The sequence below is a fragment of the Cervus elaphus genome, chromosome X (assembly GCF_910594005.1).
Source record: "Cervus elaphus chromosome X, mCerEla1.1, whole genome shotgun sequence".
In the NCBI taxonomy this organism is placed as follows: domain Eukaryota; kingdom Metazoa; phylum Chordata; class Mammalia; order Artiodactyla; family Cervidae; genus Cervus; species Cervus elaphus.
Window position 1 is genome coordinate 155,710,713 of NC_057848.1, and position 20,384 is coordinate 155,731,096.

General features: G+C 43.0%; 1 protein-coding gene and 1 non-coding gene across 4 annotated transcripts in view; one reads left to right on the forward strand and one right to left on the reverse strand.

Moving 5' to 3' along the window:
- Positions 1-20,384, forward strand: part of SH3KBP1 (SH3 domain containing kinase binding protein 1) — a 334,928-nt gene that overhangs the window by 22,608 nt on the left and 291,936 nt on the right. For 2 of the 3 annotated variants that reach the window (XM_043896945.1, XM_043896942.1), the window contains exon 2: positions 19,809-19,966. The exons of the other annotated variant lie outside the window; for it this stretch is intronic. In XM_043896945.1, the coding sequence (XP_043752880.1) occupies positions 19,809-19,966 (158 nt within the window). The remainder of the gene's footprint in view (positions 1-19,808; positions 19,967-20,384) is intronic. 3 annotated transcript variants of the gene reach the window in all.
- On the reverse strand, positions 9,508-9,614 carry LOC122690965. Its single transcript, XR_006340217.1, has one exon. It is a non-coding gene; the product is annotated as a U6 spliceosomal RNA (small nuclear RNA).

The following is a 20,384-nucleotide window of genomic DNA, read 5'->3' on the forward strand; positions in this document are numbered from 1 at the left end:
TTTTTAAAGCAAGGTCTAAATTTATTTTCCTTTAGCTCTATGACTATTTGATTTGTTTTTCAGGCCTTTGATTCTTTGTTTCAGATTATCTAGAAAGCATTTCCACCCCCCCCCTCTTTTTTTCTTTAAAGAAATTTACTACAGCTACAAAAGTAGAATTCAGGAAGTTTGGTATTGATGTGGAGAAAAGGTGTCATTTTTTTCTTTAAATAGGAATATTTTAACTTACACTCACATTTCTTAGAATGCTGTGTGTTTATGTAGACATTTTTATTATAGATTTTAGCCTCCTCTTTAAATCAGTAAAGTATTATGGACATTTTGTTTCCATTCTTTAAAAGAAATTGAAGCATAATTGATTTACAATATTGTGTTAGTTTCAGTGTACAGTGCAGTGATTCAGCTATGTATTGCGCGCGTGTGTGTGTGCTTAGTCATGTCCAACTCTAATGACCCTATGGACTGCAGCCTGCCAGGCTCCTCTGTCCATGGAATTTTCCAGGGCAGAATGCTGGGGTGGGTTGCCATTTCCTTTTCCAGGGGATTTTCCTGACCCAGAGATTGAACCTGCATCTCCTGAATTGGCAGCTGGATTCTTTACCACTTTGCTACCTGGGAAACCCATATGTGTGTGTGTGTGTGTGTGTGTGTGTGTGTGTGTGTGTATGTGTATGTGTGTATAATATGTATATATAATTCTTTTTCAGATTCTTTTCCCTTATAGGTTATTATAAAATATTGAGGTCCTTGTTTGTAGACTTCTTTTTTTTAATCCCAGAAATGTCTCTTAATCAAGCACCCTGTTCCTGTAGAGATTCCCCTGCCTCCTCTCTGCTCCTCAGCCCCCTTCTTGCTTGGCCATCTAACTGGTTTGTCTACCACCTACAGACTCTGTCTGTGGATCCCGCTCCTGCCACAAGTGTCTTCTGAGAACCTTTGTGTGTGGTTGTATCTCCCCTCTGCTCCCAAATCTCTGGTGCCTCCCTGGACTTGCGGATCCCACAGTCTATTGAACTTGTATCAGGGCTGGAACCTGCCTTACCCCTTGAGTAGCAGCATCACTTTCACTGCGGTCTCCACCGCACCCCCAGGTCAGAAGGCTTTGAAGGAGGATGAAACAAGCAGCCCATCTGATGCACCTGGACCTCTCAAGAGGCCGTAAAAGCAGGGGAGGATGAGTTCGGAGAAGAGTCGGTTGTTGGATGAACTTTTCACTAAGCAGATGAGGGTTGCCCGTGCTGAGCTGCTCTTGCCTTTGTTTGAAGTGGTAAAAGGAAGTAAGGACTGTTTTGGCGTGGAAGGTCACTATTGCCAAGAAGAGAGGCCTCAGGCTTTTTGAGACTTGTTTATCATTTCATTCTGAAAGAACATCATTACTTTTTTGCTCTATATATGGGATATACCTTAACATAATCAAAAGCAGGGATTTTTTTTGAGGGGGGGGTGATGTATTTGATTGAGTATTTGAAATTCCTCAGAAGATGTCTCCTTTCTTTCCTCTCTTTTGGCAGTTATCGATTTAGAAGTGAGCTAGAAGCATCTGACAGGAACTGTCACTAACCCACTGTGAAGTTAATTTTATTTTGGTTACGTGTAATTATTTCATGTTTGCTTCTGTGCAGAACAGCAGCAATAGATTTCATCTCCTTCCCCCCCTCTCCCGCCCCCGAAAGCTTTCCTTTTAGCTGTGCAAATCTTTCTCTCTCTGTGTTCCTGTGATATGATGAGAGAAATGATGAATGCTCAAGTGGGCATCTACAGAGAACCTGCCTAAATCCTGCTACTGATGTCAAATAGCTCATGCAATGTGCCAGTCTGATTAAGTCGCTGGTAGAATGAGGGTATTAAGTCATCTGTAGAAATGACTAGAAGAAAAAAAAATCTGGCAAAAGAGCAAACTGGGAAAATTAGAAAAAATACTTTCTGGCACATAATTCAGTTAATTTCCTCCTTAGAAATTTATGTTTGGACCATCAGAGTACATGCTTAAATGCTAGAGTCCAGGTGTGATGTGTAGTCCATCGTTCAACATATACTCAAAGGCCTTTTAAGAAAATGTGTTTGTTCCTTCCGTGTGTAGCACTGTGCCAGATAGGGACTAAGAGTAAATGAAAATATTTAATACTGGGTCCCTTCTTTATAGGAGCTTAAATTTGTTTTGAGGTGGCAGGACATACAATATAAGAGCTGAATTAAAGTAACAATCCAAGACAGGGGATGGCAAACTGACCAACAGGCCAAATCTGGCCTGCTGATTCTTTTTGTAAGTAGAGTTTTATTGGAACACAGCCATGCCCATTCATTTATGTGTTGTTCAAGACTGCTTTCTTGCTGTATTTCACAGTTGAGTAGTTGGAACAGCATATATGGCCCACACAGCCTAAAATATTTACTGTCTCACTCTTTAAGAAAAAGCTTACCAACCCCCAGTTGAAGCTAATATTTCAGAAGATGTTAAAGACAGTGTCTGATAGACATGATTTAGGTAGTTAACATTGCAATTAGTGAGAATGTATTGGTGGATATCTCAAGATGGGGCTTGAAGTGACCTCAAGCCATGAAGATGGAGGATGTTTTGTGTTGTGGAGAATAAGAAACAGGGTTCTTGGGTGAGAATATACATCATGCCCTCTGGGGAAAGAGTGTGTGAGTGATGGCAACCAGAACTGTCCTCTTGCACTTGGGGCTAGGGGTTGGGTATAAATGCATTTGAGCTTGTTAATGTCAACCCTGTGCTACATGGTGATGGCCTTTGAGTTCTAGAATCAAGAACGGGAGCCTTCCCAGACATCTACTTTCTTTCAAAGGCAAGAATCACTTCCACAATTGATATTGATTTCAGACCAATGACGTGGTTGACTCCAAGGGTATGTTAACATTCATGGAGGCACAGTCCCCTCATGGACTGGTAAATTCAGCTTATTTGTTTCATGTAGTGCTAGTCCTAGGTGTGTTTGGAGAAATAGCTGTCATTTCCAAGAGAGGTTTAACCTTGGGATCCTCTGAAGGCCACTAGCACTAGGAGACTTGTATGGATAGACAGTCTCCCATTCCATGGTGACAGTGTTCTAGAGAGTCTTTGAGAAAGGAACTCTGGAAAGAAATGTTGTGTGGATGAGAGATGTTGGGCGGGGGGAGGTAAGGAGGAGGGTCCCCCATTCTTGGTTACTTCCTTGTCTCTTGCCTTTAGCGCTGCAGCACTGTCTGCCATTTTGTCTGGCTCTGCAGGTGTCCTCACAGGGTGTGCACTTTCAGCCTCTGGATCCCCAGCCTTGTGTAGCTGGTCAGCCATCATCATCTTTCCACCTGCTGCCATGTCTGCTATTCCATGACCCCCCACTCCCCAGCCTGGATCCTGCCATCTTGGCTCCTGGTACGCACTGAACACTCTCCCCGCCTCCCTCACACACACTTGGCCTCAATTAGTTACTGGAGGCCACTCAGCTCACCTCTGATCCTTTTTCTCCTCCTGGGGCAAGCCCCAGGGTGCCCATGCCATGCTTGCCTCTGGCCCTGCCATTGGCTCTGGAGAGGTGGTGGGGGTGGGTTGAGGGGTTTTTATCCCATTTTCCTGGGTCTCAGAGCCACCCAACCAATGCTTTCACTGACCTCTCCCACTCCTTTGTTTTCTTCTGTAAATTAACATACACACACAGCGCAAAAGAAAATCCCATGTGCATTTTGCACTGAACTCATCCTAGATTGTTTTCTCAAACTCCTCAGATCCCCTTCTCACCTGACCATCACCAACAGATGGCCTTGATTCCTGTGTGAGGGAAGGTGTCTGCTTCTTCGTGTACTCTCATCTTTACATCTTTATATTGCTCTTGGAATGTGTCCCCCTGTATCCTCTTTATTTATTTATTTGTTTGGCTGTGCTGGGTCTTAGTTGGGGCATGTGGGATCTAGTTCCCCAACCAGGGATCAAACCGAGCCCCTGCATTGGGAGCTCAGAGTCTTAGCCACTGGACCACTAGGGAAGTCCCCCATGTATCATCTTTTTAACTAATATCAGAGAAGGAAATACCCTCCTCCTTCTTCTTCTTTTCTTAGTATTTATTTATTTGGCTATGCTGGGTCTTTGTTGCAGCATGAAAACTTAGTTGCAACATGTGGGATCTAGTTCTCTGATCGAGTTTAATTCCCTGACCAGGGATCAAACCCAGGCCCCCTGCATTGTTAGCATAGTGTCTTAGCCACTGGACTACCAGAGTAGTCCCTGGCCTTCCTTCTTTTTTTCATCCATTCCTGGCTTTTTTTCTGTGTTGGACCTCTGACTCATATTCATGTTGTCTTGCCCAGTGGCCCTGTTCCCCCAGACTCTCAATAAATACTTACTGGATTAAAGAGCTGTTCTGTTCAAGAAAATGTCAGCTCTGGATTTATGAGAGTAGGCTGGCCTAATCTGGCCTGGCTTCATATTTGGGCATACTACCTGTATTCATGTGTACATTTTGATTATCTTCACGTTCTTATCTGTGCAGCCACAGTGTCTGGAGCTTACATCTGAGAAAATCTTCATTGATTGAAAAGATATAAGGAGGAAGGGCGCAAGAAAACAGGCTTTGTATTTGGACTGGCTGGCAACTGGGATATCAGTTTCCCACCTTTGAACAGGATATCTGACCTCTCTGGGAACCAGATTCTTCATAAATTTGGTACCACAATAGACACCTCATATTTAGTGTGTGTGTCAGTTACTACTGCTGTGTAACAAACTACTCCGAACTTGGCACCTCCAGACAGCCATTTTATTATGCTCATGGATTTTTGTGGGTTAAGAATTGGGACAAGGCATGGTAGGGATGGCTTGTCTCAGCTCCACAGAGTCTGGGGCCTCAGCTGGAAAGACTGGAACACGGGATGATGACAGTGGAAAAGCTGGAATCATCTGAAGCCTCTGACACTTCCATGTTGGCCTGGGCTAGGCTGACTCAGCAATTCTGTGGTGAATGCCTACATGTAACATGTATGCCTAGGCTTCCTTATAACTTGACCATCTCTTTCCAAACCAGCAAGTGGCTTGGCAATTGCATGTTAGCCTTTTGTCACTCTGCCTCCGAAGTCACACAGCATCATTTTCCTGCACTCGCCTGGTCAGAGTGTTCACAAGCCTGCCCAAATTCAGAGGCCCAGCAATTGAGGTTAAATTTCCCTTGTTGTTGCCTGGGGTCACATTCTGGAAGAGCATGAGGGATGGGAAAGTTTGCTGTAGCTGTCTTGGAAAGTATAATCTGCCACAGAGTGCTTGTTATAGTTAAGTGATGTGACGAGGATAAAGGCAACTGGCACCAAGAGATTGAGTATATTTTCATCCATCAATTGTTTATTCTGTTCCTACTGTATGCCAGGTGTTAGGCCAGCACTGGATCTTTAGGGGCAGACAGCCAATGTGCTCTCTGCCCTCCTGTGGCTCTCCCTGCAGTAGGGGACACAGGCTGAAATCCAGTATGATTAGATCTGTGATAGGGATTCGGGATTCCAGCTCCTTTCAGGGAGAGGGACAGGTTGAGCATCTGGATTTGTTTCATTTGACATGAGAATGAAGTGAATTTCCCCCCATGAATGCTGAGGAAGGGCAATCTGCCTGGCATTAATGATCCTGCTCACTCCTATCTTGCTAGTGGCACTTCTGTGGACCTGTAGGCTTGTAGCCCTCAAAGGTGCCTCAGAAATCTTCAGGCCCAGGGTCTACCAGCAACCCCCAACCCCACTGTTCAGTGTAGACTTATGTTCCTCCTTCCTCAAAGGGGTATTGAGGAGAGTGGTGGTGTGGAGTCACCTGGGGGACCATCTTCAAACTAGACACCCCCCCCCCCAATTCTTATGTGGCCCCGGCTGGGAGGAGAGGCAGGGGGAGGCTGCACAGGTGATTCTGACCCCCAGGTGAGGATTCCATGTGGTTTTAAACCAGCACTTCTCAAATGACACTGCGTGTGTCAGTACCCTGAGAATCTCATTACACTGAAGCTTCTGATTCAGTAGGGCTGGACAAGGCCAGGCCTGGCAAGGCTGTGGGCAGTACCAGCAAGGGACAGACAGAGATGCCTATTGAGGCTTTTCCACACCAGGTGAGGGCCAGCTCACAGAGAGAGTGAAATCTCAAGGGCTACGTAGGTGACCTACCACATTCTGCCATGTTTCAGCACACATTTCTTAAAGATGAGGACTTTGTCAAAAACCATAATCATGTTATCAGTTTTACACCTAAACAACCAAAACCACAGCCTTCCTTATACAAAACCTATCTCAAGAAACCCAAACTCAGAATGTAAATTGGTATAACCACTATTGGAAACACTGTGGAGGGGTCCTCAAAAGATTAAAAATAGAATTATCATGTAATCCAGCAGTTCCACCCCTGGATATGTATCAGAAGGAAAAGAAATCATTATCTCATAGAGATATTTGCACCCCAGTATTCATTGCAGCATTATTCACACTAGCCAAGGAAATAGCTTAGGTGTCTGTTGGTAGGTGAATGAATAAAGAAAATGTAGTAGATGTATACAGTGGAATATGATTCAGCCATGAAAGGGAAATCCTTTCATTTGCTACACCATACGTAAACCTTGAGGGCATGTGCTAAATGAAATGAGTTAGTTCAGTTCAGTCGCTCAGTCATGTCTGACTCTTTGCGACCCCATGAACCACAGCACACCAGGCCTCCTTGTCCATCACCAACTCCCGGAGTTTACCAAAACTCATGTCCATTGAGTCGGTGATGCCATCCAACCATCTCATCCTCTGTCGTCCCCTTCTCCTCCTGCCCTCAATCTTTCCCAGCATCAGGGTCTTTTCAAATGAGTCAGCTCTTTGCATGAGGTGGCCAAATTATTGAAGTTTCAGCTTCAACGTCAGTCCTTCCAATAAACACCCAGGACTGACCTCCTTTAGGATGGACTGGTTGGATCTCCTTGCAGCCCAAGGGACTCTCAAGAGTCTTCTCCAACACCACAGTTCAAAAGCATCAATTCTTTGGCCCTCAGACAGAGAAAGATAAATATTGTATGATATCACATTGTGGAATCTGAAAAAGCTTTAGTCAGGAAAAAAGAATAGAATGGTGGTCATCAGAGGCTGGGAATGGGGTGGAGGAAATGAGATGTTGGTCAAAGAGGACAAATTCCCTATAATAAGATAAATAAGTTCTGGAATATCTGGATGACTGTAGTTATGAATACTGAATTATGTACTTGAAAATTGCTAAGAGAGTAGGTCTTAAATGTTCTCCCCACTACCTTACCACCACAAAATGGTAATTATGTGAGGAGACAAATATGTTAACTAACCTTACTATGGCCTCATAATATACAAGTATATCAAATCATTACCTTAAACTTATACAGTGTTGTATGTCAGTTATGTTTCACTGAAGCTAAAAAAAGACATGACACATGACAGATAAAAATACTTATATCCTTACTCTTCATATGCATTCACATACAAAGCAACCAAAAAAAAAAGTTCAAATTAAGAAAATGTTCCCAGAGGTTGCCTTGAAGCTTTTTCTGGAGGTCCATGCTTGTAGACGTGTGGTGTAGAACAAGCATACATTTGATTGTGCTTGTTGCTTATTGTAGTTTTTAAGTAGCTGAAAGTGTATCTTAACGAAGCAATTAGGATTAATCATTGTATGTATACCCTCCAAGGTAAACAGTTTACATCCAAGTTGCCTTGAGATTTCTCTTATAAAGCATGTCTTACAGAGAGATAATCACCACTTTGGTTATAAATTATTCACAGAGAATAAACTATAGCACTAAAAAGAGAAAATACTTTTGGGTTAATTGTTTATTTAAAAATATTTGTAGATACTTGGTGCACTTAATGGGCTTCTCAGATGGCTCAATGGTAAATAACCCGCCTACCAATGCAGGAGACTCAGGTTTGATCCCTGGGTTGGGAAGATCTCCTGGAGGAGGAAATGGCAACCCACTCCAGTATTCTTGCCTGGAGAATCCCATGGACAGAGGAGCCCGGTGGGCTACAGTCCATGGGGTCGCAAAGAGTCAGACACAACTGAGCACAGCACACACACACAGAGCCATTGATAACAACTTTAGGTGTACACACACACACACACACACACACACACACACACAGAGTTAGTGACTTGTTGCCCATCTCCCTTTTCAGGTGCCTTGCTGTGTATAACACAGTTAGCTGAATCACTTGCGAAACAACTGATTACACCAGTGTAGATTACGCCAGCATTAAGATTTTTATCTTAGGTTTTTCTCTTAGGTTCAGTGTAGAATACTGTTCTTCTCCTTGCATATTTAGAGCATTTTAACAATCCGGAAGTGTTTCAGCATGTATTTCTTAAAGATAATGATTCTTTTCAAAACCAGAATCATAATATCATTTTTACACCTACAATAACTGTTTTTTTTTTTTAATAACTGTTTTCTTATCATCAGGCATCCAGTCCAAATGGCCAATTATTACACATAGTTAAAATATTTCAAAAGGCATTTGTTTGAATTTGAAAGCTCTGAACTTTCTAATTGGTTGTTTGTCCCTGAGTCTCTTTTAATCTCTCTCTCTGTTAGTCACTAAGTCGTGTTCAACTCTTGCGACCTCATGGACTGTAGCCTGCCAGGCTCCTTTGTCCATGGGATTCTCCAGGCAAGAATGCTGGAGTGGGTTGCCCTTTTCTTCTCCAGGCTCTTTTAATCTAGGCTCTCCTATATCTTTTCTTTTTTCCTTTACAATTTCATTGTTGTTGTTGAAGAATTTGCTTTTGGAGTTTCCTATGGTCTGGGTTTTGTTGACTGTGCTTTCGGGAGCCATTGACCATCTTCCTGTCCTCTCTATCAGCTGACAGTAAATCCAGACATTGATTTGTCTTAGGTTCGTTCCCCTCATTGGCAAGTGTGCTTCATGGGACTACGCATACTTCCATCAGGAGGCTCTCAAAGCCTGGTTGTCTCCCTTTTTGTAACATTAGCAGCCGTTAGTGAGCATTGCCCATGTCCCTGATTACACTGCATGTTGCAAAATGTCGATTGTCTAATTCTCTCATTCGTTCTTCATTTATTAGTTAGAATATGCCCATAAAGAGAAATTTCTCCTCTTCAACAATTTAGTTATCCTGAAATCATATGGGCAAAAAGCAGGATATGTGTTTGGTTCTTTCCCTGAATTTACCACTTTTCAGAATAAGAATTGATTCCCTAGCTTTGATTTAAAAAAAAAAACACTCTGAAACATAGATTCACATAACATGTATCAATTTGAGGCATCACACCTGTTTGATGTGTTTCAGTCCACTACAGTTCTTCTTACTGATAGTCATATTGTCTCATTTGTGTCCTTTTCTCATTCAGTTCTGAATCCTTTTGACACTTTATTAATCTCTGACGGCTTCCTTGGTTTGACAAGATGTTTGTCTGATAAGATGTTTCAGGCTTGTCATCTTTCCTGCCCCAGACCTGAAATCAGCCATTTCTCCAAGGTTACCTGGCTTTTTTTTTTTTTTTCTTTCTTTCTTTTTTTTTTTTTTTAAATATGGAACGCTTCACGAATTTGCGTGTCATCCTTGCGCAGGGGCCATGCTAATCTTCTCTGTATCGTTCCAATTTTAGTATATGTGCTGCCGAAGCGAGCACCTGGCTTTTTTTTAAAATGATGTCTAATGACTAAATGTAATTATTTCTGAAAAAAAATTACACATTGGTCTACTCAAGTCATCCTAGAAGTCTGTTGATATGGGGCTGTTGATCCTTTTAGTTTTTTTAATTTTTATGAACCTCATGTTTCAGTTTTGGAAAAGGTTTCCATAGTTTTAAACTTCAGTCCAGTTTATTTAGGTATTATTTTGTTTGTCCAGCTTTAATTTATAACCTTCACAGGAAAGATAAATGTTGGGTTTTAGCTCTACTTCCGTTTTTTGTTAATCTGTCTAGATGCATACTTACCAAGTGGTTTTCTGATACTGTGATAAAGTATAATTTAGTTGATTAAGAATATTCATGAAGTGGATACTTGACTAGCAACTTTAAGTTCAAATTGTTGCCCTGCTATTAAACATGCCAATCAAGAAGATTTGAAAACTGTTGGTAGTTACTCTTGATAGACTCAGAATTATTGTGTAACATCATGTATGAAACCATGAGATGCAACAGCCTGAGTAACCTACATGTTATGGTGTTATAAATGCTCTAGGTGTTATATCCCGTTTGGCTGTTGGGGAGTTCAAAGTAGTTATGCTTCTGACAGTTTGAAACTCTCGATTGCTTTGAAGAGCTGCTGTTGTGCTGTTATTTTCTGCTCTCAGCCCTGTGCATTTGTCTCAGATCCCATGTTCTTGGATTCTCAGCTTCTTGACAAAATCATCCTGGTAAATTTCTCCCCTCAACAACAAGCTTTTCTTGAGTGCCTGGCAGGCACTCAGCTCAGCGCTTGAGGCAGGAAGATGCATTGTGCAGTGTGACTTTTCTTTTAGAAGACACACAGCTTCAGCTTTACACTTCTCCTCTGCCTTTCAGGGGTTCACACTTTAGCAGGATTATGATACCTGGGGTATAAAAGCCTGAAAAGGGGCACTAAATCTGCTGGGAAGGGAAGTAAAAAGACTGTCTGTGGTTTCCTGTCACCTCTCTACTTTCTCCCTTCCCAGACAGGGCATTTCTTGTTAACAGAGGGCCAGGCAGTGACTCAGTCCTTGTGCCCACTCCCCCCACCCCCACCCCCGACCACACTGACTATGTTTTTCTCTGGAATCTTCTTCACTTCCCTCCTTTTGACCTTGTTCTCCACTCTTCTAAACATTCTTGCCTCTTAAAGCTGATTCAGCTTAGCTACACTGACATCAGCGGAAAGGCTTCTGCCTTTCTTCTTTCACACGTGTCCAACTCTAAAGCCAGCTTCCTGTCTGTCCCATCGTGTATTCTTTTATAGTCCTTACAGAGAATCTTTCACAACAGGGCTCTATGAATTCATTTTTAATAAAGAAGTTTTAAGCAAACCTTTTAGATATCTTATCCATAATGGTGTTTCAGCCATCTATGTAGTATCTGTTGAGTAAAATTGGTTCCTGAAATGACTGGGTATTGGGGGAAAAGTGATATTTTCTAATTATTTTATTTTACAGAATCTCTAATTAAATTAATACATAGTAGAAGCAGACATCTGACCATTTGTTCTTTTCTTTTACAGCAGACATCTGACCATTTGTTCTTTTGGTTGGCCTCAAACTTTTTGGATTTTTTCACCGAGAAGCATAGGGGATCACCCTCTAATCAGGCACCTAGCTTCGAGTCTCCTTTGAGTCTGAGAACCAGGCTGTCGTTATAAAGTCCAGGGAAAAATACCATTTCTACTTATCCTCATGCCATTTTATTACTTAAAACTTTGTAAATATTGTGTAGAGCAATATTTGTGTGCTTTCTTTTACTTAAAAAAAGGTTCTGTTTTAGGTGACTAAGTCATTTTGACTTAACTGACTTTTTACTAAATTGGTGCTCTAAGATGCAGTTTATTTTCCCCTCCATAATTGTTACAAAGAATCCTTTGTACAGGCTTATCTAACTCTAATCAATTGTATTTAGTGTCCTTTTTTTTTAACCTGCAAAACCATCTGCGTACTTTCTCTCTGTTTTCTTTTTCATTTAAAGAGGCTTTTTCTATCTAAGGTATTCTTATCCCATCTGTCAAATGCATGTTCTTAAGAGAGCTGTGCATGAGGTTTGCAAGGGTTAATTTTAGTCGGGAAGTGTTTAATAACTCATTGTTCTTAGCTTCTTGGTTGAGGCCCTGGTGAGGTGAAGGCTTCCTAGTGTAGGCTGCAAGGAACTTAACCCCTGGCTTTGTGAAGCGCTTCCCCATTGAGGGAATGGCCCTGTACCCCATTCTCAGCTTGAATTCAGTGCCCCTCTACTGTCAGGGGCAGTGGTCCTGTCATGACAGGGGAGAGCATGGAGTCAAGGTTGATCCCAGTGCACTTGAGAGGCTCGGCCCAGTGCACTGTTGTTGTTCTGTGACTGTCCAGTCATCCTGATCTTTGACTTTTTCCAGCCTTCTGGCCTAACAACTAGGCTCCCAGTGGCAACTGCGTTTCATTGTGCTGAGTGATAAGCTCTGATTTAGGGGTGACACTTTCTCCAGACGTACTTGATCATCAACATTTGTTGAGCACATACTGTGTGCCAGAGACCAGATGAGGGGAGGGGATGGTCATATCTGTCCTTTAAGGGCTCCCATTCCAGGGGGCAGACCGGGAAGATGGGCCCAGGAAACGCTCACAGCATCAGGGCCCATAGGACTAGTGGCTGTCGTTCATGGAGCAGCTTCTGTGTACAGGAGTTAACAGGCATTGTCCCTCCGCCTCGCAGTGATCCGGTGGGTAGATCATCTCTCAATTTTAAGCACAAAGGAAATGAACTCAAGTAAGGTATCTGGCCTCAAGTCACATAGCTACTGCACGTCCAAGCTGGAATTCACCCCTGGGCATCCCAGGCTCCAAATCCTGTGCTTTTTCCCCTCTTCCTCACATCCTCTGTAAAGATGCTTAGGCAGAGGTGACAAGAGCAGGGAGATGGGCTGGGAGGCTAGGGTTCCTCGGGCCATCTTAGAAAGCTGCGTGACAGGTGTCCTCAAGGCTGTCTGAGGAAGCCGGTGGTGGCCCTTTGTTTATCTCTCCCACCTGGCTTTCTTCTTTCTCATCTTCACTTTACCAGTCATCTCATCTCTTTACCACTTCCCTGCTGATGCCCAGTTCTGGGAGTTGCTACTGGCTGCTGTAGACAATGGTTCACTGCCTGCTACCTGGGGAGAGAGTTCAAGCCCAGTGGCTCTTGGTTCACTGAGGTCTTTGTTCTGAGCATCTCTTCCTTGGGGGAGCTAGTGCTCAGTTTGTAAGTTTCAAGCCTTAGGCATGACCCCCTTGTTGGCCTGGTGCCCCTTAGTGGTGTGTTTGTAAAGACACCGAAGGAAAACGTGGCTGGTGTCAAGGTCAGCTTTGTTGGACTTGAAAGTCCCTGCGCTGCCTGAGGTCCTCACCTGGGAAGTGCGGGTCCCCAAACCCTCAGCCCAGATGCTGCCGAGAAAGCATGAGCTGATGAGAACCGGGCCTTATGCACACTTGTGTTGGAAAGAGTCTGTTTATTAAAAAGTTGATGCTTGGACTTCCCTGGTGGTCCAGTGGTTAAGACTCCACACCTCCACTGCAGGGGGCACAGGTTTGATCTCAGCTCAAGGACGATCTCACATGCTGCTTGGGGCAGCAAAAAAGTTTAAAAAAAGTTGATGCTTGAGTGTACCCATTAGGGTTCTCTGGCTGAAAGCAACAGAAACCAATTCTCCTTTCACTGAAATAGGGAAGAAGGTTTACCGGAAGGCCATGGGCTGGTTTATAGGGTGGAAGAAAAAACTGGAGGCTCAAGTCTGGGAAAGATGGCCACCGGTCAGCCCCGGAGTACCTGCCTCATCGAGGGGCCCTGGTGGGGGATCTGCTGCAGCCTGTTCCAGCATTTGTCACAGCTGCTGTGTGAGGTAGTTGAGTCCTGTGCTGGCAGAGGGCAGGGCTGGCCTGTGGGCGGATGGTCTCATCTGATGGTATCTCCTCGGGGAGGGGAAAGTTCCCCAAATGGCTTCCCCTTCCTGGGTGGGCAGTGGTTTCTCTTTGGGACACATACAGGCAACTACCTTGATGAGCAAATCTCTGCCATCGTAAATTCCAAAACTTACATTACACAGACTGTCTTTTTAAAAACTATGTTGAGGTATTAAATTCTACCCTTTTAAAGTATACAATTCAATGATTTTAATACATTTATAGCATTGTGAAGCTCTCACCAGAATTTAATTTTAGAACATATCTGTCCCCCACTAAAGATGTCTCCTAGCCATTTGCAGTCAGGCCCGGTTTCCACTCCAGCCCTAGGCAACCACTCATCTGTTTTCTGTCTCTGTAGATTTGAACATAGGTTCTCATATGTTCCTGGCTGGTAAAATTTTTTCTGGGTATCCTGTTAACTATGCTTTAGGTGAAAGAAAGAAAGAGAAAGGCCAGTTGCTGTGGAAGTGTGTACCTTACTGGTCTCAGTTTTCCCCTCCCTTTTTTTACTTTGATTTTCCCTTCTCTCACCTGGACAGTAAGGCAGGAGAGCTTAATCCTAGTCTTGATGCTGCCATTATTTAGCTCTGTAAGCCTTGGTCACGGAACATTCCAGGCCTCAGTTCCTCATTTGTAAAGTTAAGAAAAGGGTGTGACAAGATGATAACTCGTGTTCTTTCTATCTCTAATGACTGGCAGTTGTGATCTTTTTTGGTGAAAACTTTCTTGGTGAAAAAGTACTTCTTGATTTTTATCTGTTCTCTTCAGTCAGAGGGCTGGAACACAAGTTGATGCTGGGCAAGGGAGGTGGAATCCTGAAAAGGAGCAGGGCTTTTCCCAGCAGGAGCTCGCTGTCTGATTGGAGCCAGCCGCCCTTGAGTGCTGGCAGGGCGTGGTTAGCACCCAGATCAAGCTCAGAGGTAGGGAGGGGCCGGTCACAGAGCGGGGCCTCTGAAACACCACCGCCACCGTGAGAAGTTGGTCGCCGTGAGAAGCTGCTTGGCAGCTGGCTTAGCCAACCGACAGTTAAAAACCACCCATTTCATCTTTGGGGGGAGGAGACATCCCAGCCGGTTTGAAGGCGGAGATGGGGAGGTTTTGCATTTCGAAGCAGATCTCTTATCTCCTCTGGCTCTGCTTCTGTCTTTCTGTGCACTTAGGTTAACTGTAGATTTGGCTTTTGCAGCGATGGTAGCTTTAGCAGACGTGTGGAGGCTGGCTCTTGGCACCGCAGGAAGCTGGAGAGTGGTATTTTCTGACAGGGAGACGTCCTTAAGTTTTATAATTTATGGTGTCTTTAAACATGGGATTTTGTTTACTGTTGGCCTAATTATACCTCTGATATATTTTATTTAGCTTAATGTTTTAATTTTGTGCTCATGCCCAGAGGTAATTTCCCAAAGGGTACTGTTAAAAAAAACAAACAAAAAAAAACTTAGGTCAGGTTTTTTCCTAGTGGCAGCTTCCTGAAGACAAGAAAATGGGTTTTAGAGCCACAGACTTTCTCATGGGCTCCTGTGCATATTTTGACTGTGTTTGTGCTTTGTGAGATCTAGAGATCCTGTCTGCCAAGTATTATCCTAAACTGTCTCTCTAAAATAGAAATATAATACTGGCTGCGTATGTGATTTTAAGTATTCTTGTGGCCACATTCAGAAAAGGAAAAGAAACAAGTGAATTTTATTTGAATAATACTTGAAATGAAATTGAATAATTTCACCTAGCACATCTAAAATGGTATCATTTCAACATACAATCAATATAAAAATTAGTGAGATTTTTGCATTCTTTTTTTTTTCTAATAAGTTTTTGCCACTTGCTGTGTATTTTATGGCACATCTCAATTTGGATGAACCACATTTCAAGTATTCAATAGCTACATGTGGCAAGTGACACTTCAGTGGACAGCAAAAGTTCTAAACCTTTCAAAGGCTTTACAAGGGACATTGAAAGAGCCCTTAAAAGGGGTAGGAGAGACATAACCACATGTTTTGTGAGCTCTTAACAAAGCCATACATAGGTTTCCTCCTCTTAGAGAAACTTGATATGTAAAAATTCTTCTTGACAGGAAAGGTAAAGCAGGAAGTGATTATTCATGTTACAAAAGAATTAACCACAGGATCCTTTAAATAGCAAGCTCTCTTCGTGCACCGAAGATCTGACTCAATTTGCAAAAATGTGATTGACACTTGGCATTTTAGTAGCATCTTTGTTGGGCAGGGAACTATCTGCCATTATAAAATGCAAATGCAAGCTGAGCCGTTGGTTTCTCACAGCTTGATTGAGTACCTATTGTATGTCATGGGTGCTCATAGGGACCACGGCAAAACTAAGGGACATCAGTGCCCAGAAGGTATTTAGAGGCTTTCTGGGAGGACAAGACACACATGCAGCCACCACAGCATGAAATTGCCTCAGTGCCAGAGCCCAGGGAGGCTTGGGGGCCACATGAACCAGAAAGGGGCCAGCCAGAGTCCGGTTGGGCCCAGAAAGAAGGCAGAGCGCTTGAGATTAAGTGTCTGGGGGTTTAAAGGAAGAGTAACTCAGGAAAGACCAGCTCAATAGGATGTTGGGAAGACTTAAAAATTACTGTTATGCTTTATAGATCCCTGAGCCCACAGTCCTCACCCTCAGCCTTATTCCTAGCAGCCATTGGCAAAGCTGTGTTCTTCTTGGATTCCGCATAAGAAGGAGATGGAAGCCAAACCAGGCTATTGCTTCTCTCCAGTTTTCAACAACAGGCAGCAGCTGTTTATTTCTTTGGACTCATCTTCTTGAAGCAGATCCCTTTGTCCTCTTCCAGCTTCACCTTGATAAAGCCAGTGTGGAAAAGGCAGAAAATGAGACTTGCTGTTTAGGAAAGAAGCAGCACAGTTGTGTTCTCCAAGTTGATGGGGTTCTGAGTTCCCCAAAGTACACACCATTTCAATTTAGCACCAAGATGGACCCTTGAGCAGCTTCCTTCCCCATCTCTGTCAGGCAGGTCCCATGCATTGCTTCTCCCCAACTCTGCTTTGGGCTATACTCTGTCCCCATCAGAAAAGCTATGAGTGGGAACTTCCCTCGTGGTCCAGTGGTTAAGACTTTGCTTTCCACTGCAGAGGGTGAGGGTTTGATCCCTGGTTGGGGAGCTAAGAACTCACATGCCTCACAGCCAAAAAACCCAAAACATTAAACAGAAGCAATATTGTAATAAATTCAATAAAGACTTTAAAAATGATTTGCATCAAAAAATTAAAGAAAAAAAAAACTGAGTTTTCGTCTCTAAGTACTGCAATAGGATCAGCCTTGCAGAGCCTAGGTCAGTGTTCCAATCCTATTCTTGTGAAAAAGAATAATACCTGTTATTTAAAAAATTACTATCTCCATATATGTATTTATTTATAGATTATGTATAAATATATTGCTGTACTTATTGATTAAGAAACCCCAAAAAAAGCTTCTAAATATTTATTATTAGGTTTAATGAACTTTTGGAAAACATAAGACTGACTATTGTATGATTTTAGACATTGGTGAAAAGTGAAGACATTTTTCCTCATGGCTCAGGTACATCGTTTTAAATAACTTGCTAATTCCAATAGTTCCATATTATAATTAGGTAACTTAAACCTGTATCAAGAATGGGAGAAAACCTGAATTACAAATTGTCACTATAACTCAGTGTGTTGTGCTGATTGGCTGGTCCTTGTGTTTGCCTCCCAGCATGGTGGACAAAGAACTCCCATCTAGGGACTGAAGTGGCAACACCGCCATGTTTTTTTGTTGACATGGTCGTGTGTTGAATATTATCTCCAACCCTTATTTTCTTTACAAAATCTTCTCAAGTCTCTCATCCATTTAGTGAGGCTGATTTTAGTTAAGAGGGGTAATAGTCATAAAGAGGCTCTACCAAGAGGCCTCTTATATAAGTACCGTGCGCTAACCGATTGCGCCACTGGAGCTTCAGCAAGAGGCCTCTCAGAACTGCGGGGTGCCCCGTGAACTGAAAGCTGGTGCTTACTCTGGCAGCCACTCTTGTCAAGGGACATAGCTGTCCTGCAGGCTGCTCTGTGCCCTTGGAGCATCCCTGACTGCCTGACCTAGAGGCTGGATGAAGGAGCCAGTGTCATTCTGCAAATGGAATGTTAGAGATGTTGAATTTCTCTCTTTTTAAAATTAAAATGAATAAACTAATTTTTTTTCATCTTGTCAACTAATTCCTCAAGTAGTGAGTGCATCTCAGTTTGGAGAGCACTGGCTCAGAAAATAAGCTTAACTACTTTGCTAAGCTTCAGGTTCTTTAATTGGGAAAGATGGGCATCCGAGGATTAAGTGAGATAATGCAGGAAAAGTGTCTGGCACATAAACAGTGGTTACTGTAATCTCAGTTCTGATAGCAGAGCTTCAATAGATCCTTGTCTAGGTAATTTGAAGAAAGCTGCTTTTTGATCGACCTGGTTCTGATTGCTATGATGGTTCTTTTTAACTGCTGGCGTGAGCATATGATACAAGAAAATTGGAGTGTTTCTGTCTTTGTATTTGTCAGGAACCAGGAGAAATCTGAAAAGGTTGCCTTGTTTATGCTCTTACACTTTTCCTTTCTGTTGATAAGTGATGAAAATGGTTCACAACTCAACTTCAGCCTGGGCAGATTTATGACAGCACAGTCAGCCAGTTAATTTTGGAATGAAAAAATAATCTAGGAAAGGAAATTCTGCTTTGAGTTGCTTATGAACTGTCTGGGTTAGCTGACATTACAAGTGGACGAGATGAGCACACCAGTCTGGGTAGATAGGGTTGTTTCATCTGGAAACACTTTAGGAATTTATCCCCAATGGATATATATGCAAAATGTATTTGACAGGGAGCACATTCACCTACCAGCCTTTTTCCTGGAAAACCTACCCCTGTATATTAAATTTGTAAAAGTCATTTGCACTTTTTTTGGTATTCTATTGAAGAAATCTTTGCCAAACCCAAGATCACTAAGATTTTCTCCTGTGCTTTCTTATAAAAATGTTACGGGTTTAGTTCTTACATTTAGACCAATGATCCATTTTGAGTTCATTTTTATATATGGGTTCCTTATAGAGCTCATTTAACTTTTCCATTCTTTTTTTTTCTTTTTTAAAAAATTTATTTTTTTTTAATTGAAGGGTAATTGCTTTACAGAATTTTGTTGTTTTCTGTCAAACATCAACATGAATCAGCCATAGGTGTACATATGTTCCACTCTTTTTAAAAAAATTATTTTTATTTATTTGGCTATGCTGGGTCTTAGTTGCAGCATGCGGGCTCTAGTTCCCTGACCAGGGCTAGAGTCTAGGCCCCCTGCATTGGGAGTGTAGAGTCTTAGCCAGTGAACCACCAGAGAAGTCCCTCTTCTATTCTTTTACTGTAATTTCTAAGTTGCTAATTCAGCACTTGTGATTTCACCTAATTTTTACTACCCTTGTATTTATTCATTCACCCTTTGTTCATCTGTCTATCCATCCATTTATTCATTCATTCAGATCAAGCTGCAAGTAAAAAAGGAAAAGGACAAGAGATTGAGGTGGGCGTGAGGTGAACCCCGAAGAGCAGATGAACTGTTTAGTCTGTGTGTGGATAAATTAGTCAACCTCTGGGTTGATTGGCTCTGTTCATTTGCATGGGTACCAGAAGACCTCTCTGCCTCATTTTTTGCCTCCACTTATTACTGTGTGTACAAAATCACCATGGGCCGGGAGAACAGTTGCAAATGGTATTGCTGCCTAAGCAGCCATCTTCTTACTGGTGAGAGGCAGGCATTATCTCTGTAGCATGGGCATGCTCATCACCCACATTTTGCACAGCTCAGGCTGGGAGGTTAGCCTCACCTAGTCTTGATGAGAGAGGGCACCCGAGAGCCAGACTGGCACCTGTCGTGGTCCGCGGTCTCTGCGCCTGGGGGAATGGTGCTGGGCTGCGTCTGGGGGCAGGGTGGTGCACAAGGTGTCATTCTTCTGTCATTGTGTGGTTTCCCCTCTGAAGCCCCCACTGGTCCTGAGACCTGTAGGCCACTCTGCTGGCGCCTGACCACGGACCAGCACTTTGTGGCTTCTGTGCTACAGGCCTCAGGTTAACCAAAGCCGGGCTGCTGTGGGTGGCCCTGTTATTTTAAGTATTGGTAGAGGGGAAGCCCCTTTAATAGGACTTTCCTGACTGTCCAGTGCTGCCGGCTTCGGATTTCTCCAACATCCGATCTAAAGTGCTCTTCTTCTTTTTTGGTCCCTGTTCCTTCCAGTGGAGGCCATAGTGGAGTTTGACTACCAGGCCCAGCACGACGATGAGCTGACGATCACCGTGGGTGAGATCATCACCAACATCAGGAAGGAGGATGGAGGCTGGTGGGAGGGGCAGATCAATGGCAGGAGAGGTTTGTTCCCTGACAACTTTGTAAGAGTGAGTACAAAGCGAAAACCCCTTTTCCTGTCTCGTATGTGGGTTCTACTGGCCAAAGGTGTGGGGGCACTTGAGGAGGAATTTCCTGGGACCCTCCCAGGGGAGGAGTTGACAGCTTGACGTCTCATATGCTGTCAAGAAGAGCACATAGAGCTTGGCCCTTGATATCGGGGGATACTTGTTTTCAATTCACTTCCTTGAAGGCCCAGGATGTTCACTTTCCAAACTGTGTATCATTTAGACAATGCTAGAAAATGTAAAGTTTGTCCACTTGCTTTACTTGTTTTACTTTTAATTGTGTGTATGCTTTGATAGTTTCAAAGACTCTTGCCCTTTTCTATCCCATCCGAAATGAAGGTGAAACTCAGTTTTGAACACTTAAATCAGGTAGCAAACTAAATGCAGAATTCCAATTGTG